Raw genomic sequence first — 12037 nt, 5'->3', positions numbered from 1 at the left:
CTCACAGCAAGAAGGTCACTGGTGTAAGTCCCAGCTGGTCCAGTTGGCGTTTCTGTGTGGAGTTTGCATGTTCTCCCTGTTTTGCCGGGGGTTTCTTCCAGCTGCTCTGGTTTCCTCTACAAGTCCAAACACATGTGCTATAGGGTAATTGATGAACTGAATTGGCCATAGTGTATGAGTGTGTGTGTATAAGAGTGTGTATGGGTGTTTCCCAGTACTAGGTTGTGGCTGGAAGGGCATCCGCAGCATAAAACATTTGCCAGAACACCTGGCAGTTCATTACGCTGTGGCGACCTCGAAAATAGAGACTAAGCTGAAGGAAGATTAATAATTAAATATGAATTTCATAAGAATTAAATTCTATAGACAATTGTATAGAACACAAAAATATGTTTTGTAGAATTATGTGTTTTGTTGTCTTAGACTCGACTCAGGGCCATAAATTAGGTTTATTAAGTCTAAATTCCCTGAATTCATCCTTCCTTTCTGCTTCATACAAAAATCTATCGGGCTATACTTAGTCAAAATAAGATCATCATCATACTATTTAAACTTTAGTTTCGCCGACTTCCAAAACTCACAGCGTACCGACACCTGTACATAAAAAGCAGATACCCCTGCCATAAAATCCAACACCTCTGAAATGCGCATCTATTAACTTAAATTGATCATTTTTTAATAACAGCATTATGATACTAATTAGAGTGAACCCATCCCTTATAGAAGATTACAGATTTGTTTTTTACACTTATTTGTAAACCTAGTGCGTTTTAAAATGCGTTTCACTTACTGTTTTTGCTTTATCCATCAAGATATAATCATATTACTTTTTAATCAGTTATGGCCTTTGATTTAATGAATGAGATTCCCAATGAAAGTCTATGAAAGCCGCCGATTTCACAGCAAAGGTGCGTTTCTCGGCACAACACCTGTAGCACAACGCAAAAGCGGTGTGTAAGCAGCGAACATTTTTTTCGGCATGCATGTTCAAAACTGAGATCCATACTGTGAGTGGGAACATGAGCAGCATGTCAACGTCAAGCAGGAGCAGTGCGAGAGGCGCACAGGTATGTTTTCTGCGCACATGCGTCAGTTTGTTTTTGATTACATTACTTTCACCAGCATTGGTTTGGTTGCACATAGAGAATAACACCTTTAAATAACGCTAAAAGTCTTTAAAACCATCTTTATTATAACGGGAAAAAATATTTCACTGGGATGATTTTTCTGCGTGAGAAAATAGATGTGTGGCCTGAGAGCATGAGAATACTATTCAATTGTGTGACTAGTTGGCAGCCCTGCCCTTTATTAATCTGTGGTCACCACAGCGGAATGAACCACCAACTTATACAGCATATGTATTGTGCTGCGGATGACCTTCCAGCTTTGTGAGCAAAAGTTATTTTTGTAATATCGTGCATGAAATAATAGAACCAAAATGTTTTATTTTTAAATGCATGTAGCATTTCCCCATATCTAACACATTTTTATGAGCAAAGTGGCTGTGATTGTGTCTATGGTGGTAGTGGCACCACCTAGCTTGGCCCTTGATTATGTGTACAGTAAATAAAAAATAAAAAAACATCACAGCGTTAAACATTAATAATCTCATTTTACATTTATGGCAGCTAAATTATTATTAATCTAATGATTTTTGTTGCTTTAAAACTTTTCAGACTGTTTTTATTTAGTTTGGAATAAATAGATAATCCACATGAACAATTTAAAATGTTGGTTTGGTTCATGTGTAATTTGAAATTTAAAAGAATTTCAGTTTTTGAGTAATAAAAACATGTAAGTACCATGGTAATCTTCAAATCTTGGATTTTTCCCTCACATTTGATCATTAATAATAAGATGTAAATAGAATAAAGTATGGCTGTAGCTTAAAAAATATTTAGTTATGATTGCTGTATAAGTGAGATTTTTTTATAAACTAATTTTGAGAGGATCATGTGCTTACCCTAAGTTCCATATAACAGCCATCTTCGTTATGAGGACCCCACCCTCCACCCCTACTCCTTCTTTCCTAGATGGGTGGCACGGTGGCCCAGTGTTTAGCTCTGTTGCCTCACAGCAAGAATGTCACTGGTTCTAGTCCTTACCAAGCCAGCCGACATTTCTGTGCAGAGTTTACATGTTCTCCCCGTGCTCACGTGGGTTTCCCTAAACATACAACTCAAGTTAATTGACTAATTCAGATCGGCACCATAGACTTACGCCTAGTAAGTAGTTATCTCTTAAGAGCAATCACTATCTGTTCATTAGCTGCTACAGCAGGGAAGTTCTCAAGATCTACCTGAGCTCAACCTGTAATGGGTTGAGTCCTGTGTTCAAGGATCTTACAAGCTCAGGGCTCTCTTCCGGGACAGCATGCTAAACACGCTTTATAATCTATCATCTGCTAAGTGTGAACTCTTGAAAATTGTTTAAATGCAAAACATGTAAATTTACAGATTTTAAATGCATCATGAAAGCTACAATTCCTTTATATTGTAATGCTTAAAAGGTCTGCACATTGATATTTGTAAAATTAGTCCAAATGTACAGATAATTTAGAAGAAAAATATTTTGCTGGATGTGGAAATGCAGATAAATGAGGTGAACACAGTATATGTAAGCACACCACACCGGTGCCAATGTTTGGGACAATTTCTGCAAAATCAGCCTTTTATAGAAAGGCTGCGATTTGATCTAATTGTGAATATGAGCCTCTTCTGAGTGAATGCTTAAAGCGCCTGAGGTAAGAAGTCAAATCTCACTCTGATAACAAAGTTAAACTCCCACACCGAACTGATGAACGGCAGACGAGCCCCAGGAATAATGTACTGATAGTCGGAGCGAGTGGTTTTGCTGTGCTGTGCTGGCATTAAGAAAAGGAAAGAACAGGCAGTGTGTGTATGTGTGTGTCTGTGTGTTTATTGGTAGGGTATCCACTTTGGCAAGCCTTCTTAAACACAATCTGAGCCAAAAATTTGACTAATTCTCTTAAATCTTCACTGCTATTTGCATGTCATTTTCAAATTGCTACTAGAAATGCTGCATTTTTGACATGTTGAAGATAATCCAGCAATATGATTAAGACATTTACATAATAAAGGTGCTTTATCATTATGAATGCTTTTGATTTTCTTTTTGATTTGCTTAAAATCTAACATGAATTGACTCACAAAAAAAAACATTAACAGGATCGAAACAAAAGCATGACTATTATATAAGTATAACTGAAAACTAAATAGTGAAATGAATACAATTAAAATAAACAAACCATGTATTATTTTTTTATAAAATAAAAACATAAAATAAACCAAAAAATAAGAAAATATAAAACAAAAAAAATGTCTTTGGCTTGATATTGCAAAAAATACAAATAAAAAAATAAAAAAACATCAATAAAATAAATAAAAAATAAATAAATAAAATGCACATAAAAAGCTAATATATTGAAATAAAATAAATATAATAATATATTATAATATAATATAATATAATATAATATAATATAATATAATATAATATAATATGCACATAAAATAACAAAAGGCACCTATCATGCTGGTTATTTTATGCAAAAGAAAAACATTTCTGAAGAACAAACCATTTATTTAAATGGGTTAAAAATAAAATAAATATTTTTTAATAAAAAATAAAAAATACAATAAATTAGCAAAAAAATAAAATAAACACATAAAATAACATAAATTTAAAATGCTTCATATTTTATGCAAAATAACAATAATAATAATAATAATAATAATAATAATAATAATAATAAATAAATAAATAAAAAAATCAGTAAAGTTATCTGGAGAACAACCCCTTTATTTACATGGGTTAAAATAAAATTAAATAAAAATAAAAATAAAAATAAAATAAAATATAATATAATAAAATGTGCACATAAAAATAACAAAAGCAACCCATTTTGGTTGATATTACCAATAAATTAATAGAAAGATGAGTATCCTTCAAAAATTAGGAAAACTAAAGATTTCAAGTACCTTGCCCATGCATATATACAGTTGAAGTCAGAATTATTTTTAGCCCCCCTGAATTATTAGCCCCTGTTTATTTTTCCCCAATTTCTGTTTAACGGAGAGAAGACTTTTTCAGCTCATTTCTAAACATAATAGTTTTAATAACTCATTTCTAACAAATGAATTATTTTATATTTGCCATGATGACAGTACATAATATTTTACTAGATTATTTAATAGATATCTTATAGCTTAAAGTGACATTTAAAGGCTTAACTAGGTTAATTAGGTTAACTAGGCAGGTTAGGGTAATTAGGCAAGTTATTGTATAACGGTAGTTTGTTCTGTAGACTATCGAAAAAAAATATAGCTTAAAAGGGCTAATAATTTCGATTTTTTTTTTTTAAATAATAATTTTAAAAAATTAAGAACTGCTTTTATTCTAGCCAAAATAAAACAAATAAGACTTTCTCCAGAAGAAAAAATATTATCAGAGATACTGTGAAAATTTCCCTGCTCTGTTAAACATCAAAAAAAAAGAAATAATTGATGATATAAAATAATTCTGACTTCAACTATATATATATATATATATATATATATATATATATATATATATATATATATATATATATATACAATTAAAATAAACAAATATATAACATCCAATGCTGTGGCTACAACAGATTAAGTAGCCGAGATTAAAACTATATTGACTAGTTGTAATGTTAGATGTTAGCACATGAGTGTTAGTGTCAGAATGTGTGCAACACAAATACCAACACAAACGGTGTGACAGACTCACAGGCAATGTCGTTGAAGACGTAAGATCCCACATAGGAGAAGACGAGCACGGAGATGGGCAGAGCACAGTCAGACAGAATCTCTCTCATCTTCACATGCAGAAATGGACTGCCGGGAGAAAATGCAAAGAAGCGACTGTCAAAACAGTCTTCTAACACTCTTTAAGGAGAGACACTGCAGGTAAAACTGCTTTTTGAAGCAGCTGTCATATTTTTGGCCTTCTAATGCAGTGATTTTTAAAGCTCAATAAAAATAAATCATCCAAAAATAATCCTTTTATTGAACTATATGAATTTTTATCTGTAGAGTTTAATTACGAACCATATTTTTAAATGTCATTGTCTCAATATGTTTTTTTTTTCTACAGTACTGAGCCATGAATCATTTCAGCAGCTCCTACATACACTAAAATGTGCAGTTTTATGCATAACTCTTTTATTCATAACATGTTTTTATAAAGAGATTTGTACATACATCATTTGTCTGACCATATACAACAGTTTAATATTTAACATTTAGAAACTTGTAGAGTTAATATTTTTTTCATTCATACATTTTTCTTTGTGTAAGTACCTTTAATCATCAGGGGTCCAGCATATGTTTTACACAATGGATAGCCTTCCAGCTGCAACCCATCACTGGGAAACACCCATAAGCTCTAATTCACACATATACACTACGGCCAATTTAGTTTACTCAATTACCCTATAGTGCATGTTTTCGAACTGTGGGGAAAACCGGAGCACCAGGAGGAAACCCACACAAGCACAGGGAGAACATGCAAACTCCACACAGAAATGCCAATTGACCCAGCTGGGACTTGAACCAGTTACCTTCTTGCTGTGAGCCAATAGTGCTAACCACTGAGCCACTGACCTGTCCACATTTAGAAACTTGTGGATTTTTATTTTTGCAAAAAAAATATTTTATGATTGCAGTATTTTCTGAAAAGTGATGAAAAAAGATTTCAAAATGCCCATTGTAAAAATCTTTGGCTCATTTATGTAAAAATAAATAAATAAGGAGCGGCGCGGTGGTGCAAGGGGTAGCACTGTCACTGCACAACAAGAAGGTCACTGGTTCGCGCCTCGGCGGGGCCAGTTGGCATTTTTGTGTGGAGTTTGCCTGTTCTTTCTTTCCACCGGGTGTTCCGGTTTACCCCACAAGTCTAAAGATGTGATATAGGTGAATAGAGTAAGCTAAATTGTCCTTAGTGTATATGTGTGAATTAGAGCTTATGGGTGTTTCCCAGTGATGGGTTGCAGCTGGAAGGCCATCCATTGCTTAAAACATATGCTGAATAAGTTGGTGGTTTATTCCGCTGTGGAGACCCAAGATTAATAAAGGGACTAAGCTGAAAAGAAAATAAATAAATAAAACAAGAATTTTAAACCTGACCTCACCCAAATGTTCAGATTTTTATTTTTTTTGTGCTAGACATATATTTTATATACAAATTAGCACACATTTAATTTAATAAAGCCAAATTTGCATACATAAACAGAGTAACATTTTTAAAAAACGTGTTATATCAAAATATTAGTGATTTTGGTAACACAATAAAATAACTAATAACACTTGGATCATTATTCTAAAGTGCTACCGTTGTTTTTTTTTACCCTCTTCACCTTCACTTGTGTGTGTGTACATGTGTAGCTTGTACTCCTTATGTTGTGGGAACCAAATGTCCCCACAAGTATAGCATTACCAGTCAATTTGAACCTTGTGGGTCATTTTTTGGTTTCCATGAGAAAAATGCTCATAAATCTTATTTATAAAGTGTAAAAATGCAGATTGTTTCCTGTGAGGTTTGGTTTTAAGTGTAGGGTTGGGGTAGGGGAACAGAATCAAAGTCTGTACAGTACAAACATCATCACATCTATGGGAAGTCCACATAAACATAGCTGTACAAGTGTGTGTGTACTACTTTATATGATATAGAATTGTAACACAAGGGTAAATTGTACAATGACATGGGTATGACCAACTTGTACTATATAAAGGAGACTTACAAGGACATGATACATGTCTTCATTGTTCAAAATGCTTAAAAAAACGTAACTAACAGGGCCTTTTGACATCAATATTTGCTGTTTTATGTGAAGTTTGGATTTAGGGGTAGGGTTAGGACATATAATACGTTTTTTTTTTTTTTTTGCATTTGTGCATTATGCCCATGGAGAGTCCACATAAACCACATATACAAGTATGTGTGTGGAATGGGGGGATCTGCTCACCTTCTCCTGAACTGGTAGAGAGTGTATCCCACCCACAGTGTGCCCATCATGAGCAGCAGGCAGAGGAGCGGTCGTGCCCGTGTGCACAGAATGAAGGATTCTGGGAGAGATACGGGTCCGGCCTCGGTCTGGTTCAGCTCTCCTAAATGGACACTGCCGCTGATGCGGTTCAGCTCCGCCGCGCTCCCGTTGGCCAGAGTGGGGGCGTGATAATTATCGTGAAAGACTGTGGAAGAACATCTCAAGATCACCATTCATATACTGCAAAAGCAGGTCAAAATGAGTGTAGAGCATACAGTGTATGTGTGCCTAGAAGCAGTGTTTGCATTGTGTTACATATTTACATTTACATTACATGGACCTGTGTTTTTCTGAATAAATGTTAAAAAGAAACACTGACAAAAAAGAATTAGGTAATTCTCCTTTATAGACAAAATCACTTGGTTTGAAGTCAAACAACTGATAAACTTTACTACTAAAATTATTTTAGTAAATTTATATAACAATGAATAAAAACTTCAATATATTTAGTATTGTGGAATTATTCTTTGACTGCTTAAAAAGTGCAATATATTTAAGTTTAAAATCAACATTTACTATATATTTTATTATACAAAATATTATGCGTAACATTGTATAAAATACATTCGATTTAAGGATTTTCAAAGCATAACATCTTTTCTGCACAACATCTGTATTAAATAACTGGTTTAAACACGTTACATGTTATTATTCATTCATTCATTCATTCACTCATTCCAAATTCTGATCACAATTAATGACTGTTTAGTTATAGAAATTTTATGGAATTTTGTTTACTACTAATAGTATCAACCAATACTTTTTGCTCATATTTACGATTACTCAAAGAAAAAAATGATGTGATGATGTGTTTTTAGCAGGGAGTTTTCAGCCACTGGAAATTATCAACCAAACATAGCATTGTCAAGTTGACACACCAGGGGCCTCATGTATCAACGCTGCGTACGCACAAAAACTTTGCGTACGCCAGGTTTCACGCTCAGAATCGCTCACGTTTGGATTTACTAACAATGAACTGAACGTGGGAATGTGCGCAGGTTCACGGCAGCTTTCTGGCAGGCGTACGCACATTTTTTTGTGCGTGTCTGTTTTATTTCCATTGGTGACTCCTAGAGGCAGTTGTGTTAAATTCCTCTCTACAAAGTGTCTGAGCCTTGCAATGGCAGCTGTATGATACGGGTTCAGCAGGTATATAAGGTTTCCATACCATACATTTGACCAGCTAAACATTAAAGCACAATTTGCAGCAGTCGCCTGTTTTCCCAATGTAATCTGCACATTGCTATAAAGACACTATCTGAAGATGAATTTGCATGCGTAAATCAGAAACATTTCCATTCAATAAATGTGCAAATACAATATGATGCTTATTGATATGAACTTATTGATGATTCCTACTTGTCTTTCTCGTGATAAATAGTTGGCAAAATCTGATATGTAGCGGGGGAAAAAACAAGAAAGAGTTCATCAGACGCTGGATTCGAGCCGAGTTCATGCTCGAACGTGTCAAGTCATGATCACATGCGTCTTACGAGTAGCGCCACTGAGACTGTTAAGCATCCTGCAACATTTTACAGATATAAACCACACTATTTCTTTTATTAATGCACTCAGTGCGATGTTCAGACCCAACTGTGTTAACCGCATCAGCTAAACTCTCCCACTCTATTCTCTACTCTACTCTATTAATCATTTTTTCTTTTGTTGTTAACTCCGAAGAACAAACTTGCAAATAACACCGCTTTTCTCCGGTCTACCTCCGAAAGCAGCACCTCCAATTCACATTCTGTTCAAAGTTTCTCTTTTTGCTTGCTTTTGCCATTGCTTTTTCGTTGGGTTTTGCCATTAGCATAGTCATTAGCATATTCATACGGGAGAGGAGGCAGGGAGGGGTTTTGTGCTCGTGCATGTTGCGCTCAGTTTCACGTTCATTTAGATGTACAAAAGAATATGCGTGAGATTCGGCGTACGCAGTGTTTCATACATCTGAATTTTTTTCTGCGTACGCACATTTACAGCTTTGTGCGTACGCAATGTTTTAGTAAGATTTCCACGCAAGTCTTCGTACATGAGGCCCCAGATGCGGAAAGCAGTGTGCTATAAAACCTATTTATTTTATTTTTTACATAAGCGCCTAAATGAATGCGGTAGTGGTGGAAAAACAGGTGGGAGGAAAAGTAATTGGGTGGAAGGAAAAAAAACTTTTTTTTTACATGTATGCATTCTCTCGCACACTTTTTCTAGCAAACTTTTGCATTCTCTCGCAAAGATTCTTGCCTGCCATAGTAAAGATGTTTGCCTTCCATCAAAACTTTTGAGATCCCTCACAAAGATATTTGAATTCATATATACAAAGGACAAATTCTACATTTACAATACAATGACCAAATTAATTTGGTAACAAGCTGTATTAATATACTAAGATTATTAATACTACTCATTACGGTAGTTATGCAATAAACAAAAATGTGTATGCAAGCTTCCAATGCAAACATGGTGCTTGTAATTTTTGTTGCATGAAAAAATATAATTGTACTATTATGTACATAATGAACATAATATTAGTCAGTATTATGTACTATTAAAAATACAGATACACTTTCAAAATCCTTGGTTTTTAGAAGAGCAGTCTTACAAACACAATAAAAAGATATACTCGTATTTTCAGAATTTGTTAATGTGTTAATTATTTATTTGAAATGAATTTCATTTAATTCAATTCTTTTATTTGTTAATGTGTTAATAAATTATCTAAAACAAATTGAATTTAATTCAGGTTTTTGATTTGTGGGACTGAATACAGTTTACTGTAGTACATAATATAATAAGTATTCAGTAGCATACTCTGGGTTCATGCTTGCCTGTACAAAGAATAGACCTATATTTTGAACAAAATGTTTATAGAATTTAGTTTTTTTAATAGGCTCATCAGTCTAGTCTATTTGGTATAAGAAGTGGCTTATATGAAATACTTATATTTTACCAAAAAATAAATAATAATAAAGCATGTTTAAAGACGTCTGGAAAAACCAAGTTTATTCAGAGGGAAGGGCAGATTGTATCTAAAACCTCTCTAAATAGACGGCAAGGCTGTACATCTGAAGGACAAGGTGAGTTTCATCTGAGAAATTGTATTAAGTAGCTGAGAAAACGATACAGGCTGAAAATTTCTATAACTGCTGGATTGAGGGACCGAATTATAGTGATCTATGTTGGTGGGAAAGAGGTGTGATTTAATAACTTGTATTTTCTGAGCAAAAACGTCAGAGAACTTTATGCACGTCCCCAGATTGATAACAGGAACAGAGCATTCACTGAATTAATAGGTTAAAAAAGAACTTTTGGCTTACTTGCACTTTTAGTAATCAAATTTGAAAAATATTTAGATTTAGCCCCATTGAACGAGTCTTGATATGAATTTAAGCAGACTTTTAAAATCTGGTAGGAAACCTGAAGCCCATCCCTTTTCTACCTGTGCTCAGCCCTTCTGCACTCTTGCCTGAGAATACGGGTAGATGAATTTAACCAGGGCTGAGGAATTGAACTGACCCTAGACCTCTTCGATTTAAGAGGAGCAACTTCATTTAAGGCAAAATGACAAGTCAGCAAGTTGTGCAGTGTCTGAACAAGATGGCAAAGAAGCAGCAGCATTTGAAAGAAACTTGGTGTAAGAATTAGAAAACTCAAGAGCAGAATTTGCGTGGAAAACACAAGAGAGATTTCCACCCATGTATTGGGCAGCACAAATGTCTTGATGCCTCAGACTGTTGATGTTGCCATCCACTCTGCCGATTTCTTGCACTCATACTGAATGTAACCCCAAACCATGATTTATCCTTTTACAAACTTGATTAATCTCTATTAAAATCTAGGGTCCTTGAAGGTCTTCTGCAGTATTTGTGATGATTGGAATGCAGTTCAACACATGATTCAGCAGAAATATCAACTTTCTGCCACTTTTCAAAATGATTCACTAGAAGTGAAGTTATTATTTTTTGCTCCTTAAACTGGGATCGATGACAAGAAAGTTGTTTGTGAAACAACTTTTACTGCTAAAACTGTTAATATTAAAACAATGGGCCCTATCATACACCCGGCGCAATGTGGTGCAAGGCGCGGCGCAATACTTGTTTGCTAGTTTCAGCTTGGCACAATAGTCGTTTTGAGGCGTTGCACCACGCTCTTTATGTAGCAAATGCATTTGCGCTCATATGTGCGCCCATAGGCGTTCTGGTCTAAAAAGAAAGGTGTTCTGAGGCGCACTGCAGGCGCGTTGCTATTTTGAGAAACTATAATAGATTTTTCATTAGACCAAAACAAACCCGGTCTAAACTCCAGCGCAGAGTTGTGCCTCGCTTACACACTGCTTAATCACCTACACACAAGATGTAGAGCAATACGCAAATATCTTTACATATGAAAAAATATTAAGGATATATATAGGATATAATACAAATATATATAGGATATAAATATAAAGGATAAAAATATTACAAAACATATTATTTTCTAGCCTACATAAATATGAAAAACCACAGTTTTTTTTTTTTTTTGCCTTCTTCATCTCGGGAGGATTTTTCAGTTATTATTTCAGTTTTTTTATTATTAGCAGTATTATTTATTATATCCATATTTATATTTGTTTTATTAAAAACAAGCTTAGATTTGCCCACCTGCAGGTTTTAGACCATATGGGCACAGCATGTGTTTTAGGATATAACTCAGGTTTTTGAGCACACTTCTTTATTATTGTTCATTTATTTGTTTGCAGGAAATTAGAACTGAATTTAGAAATAGTTTTGAAAGAAATATTTGCGCTTAACAAACGAAATTAATTATTTATAGGCTAATTGATGTCTGTGCATAAAGGTTTTCTTATCCAAGAGCGAAAGTGAAAGTAGATCGATTATCTCTCATTCTTGCGCGGTAGATGCCCTGTTTAACTGTTTTCTGTAAAATAAAAAACGGTTAACCGTC

The 12037-nt window shown here is 34.3% G+C and overlaps 1 protein-coding gene across 28 annotated transcripts in view; it reads right to left on the bottom strand.

Moving 5' to 3' along the window:
* Nucleotides 1-12037, bottom strand: part of slc4a11 (solute carrier family 4 member 11) — a 176470-nt gene that overhangs the window by 15566 nt on the left and 148867 nt on the right. For all 28 annotated transcript variants that reach the window (XR_015505182.1, XR_015505183.1, XR_015505186.1 and 25 more), the window contains 2 exons: nucleotides 7019-7244; nucleotides 4783-4889 (listed from right to left, as the gene is read on the bottom strand). Coding sequence is in view for 16 of the 28 variants with exons in the window: in XM_087278027.1 (XP_087134153.1) it covers nucleotides 4783-4889; nucleotides 7019-7244 (333 nt within the window). In the remaining 12 variants the exon portion in view is untranslated. The remainder of the gene's footprint in view (nucleotides 1-4782; nucleotides 4890-7018; nucleotides 7245-12037) is intronic.

The sequence above is a fragment of the Danio rerio genome, chromosome 13 (assembly GCF_052040795.2).
Source record: "Danio rerio strain M-AB ecotype USA chromosome 13, GRCz13ab, whole genome shotgun sequence".
NCBI lineage: Eukaryota > Metazoa > Chordata > Actinopteri > Cypriniformes > Danionidae > Danio > Danio rerio.
This window is presented reverse-complemented; position numbering and strand designations above follow the sequence as displayed.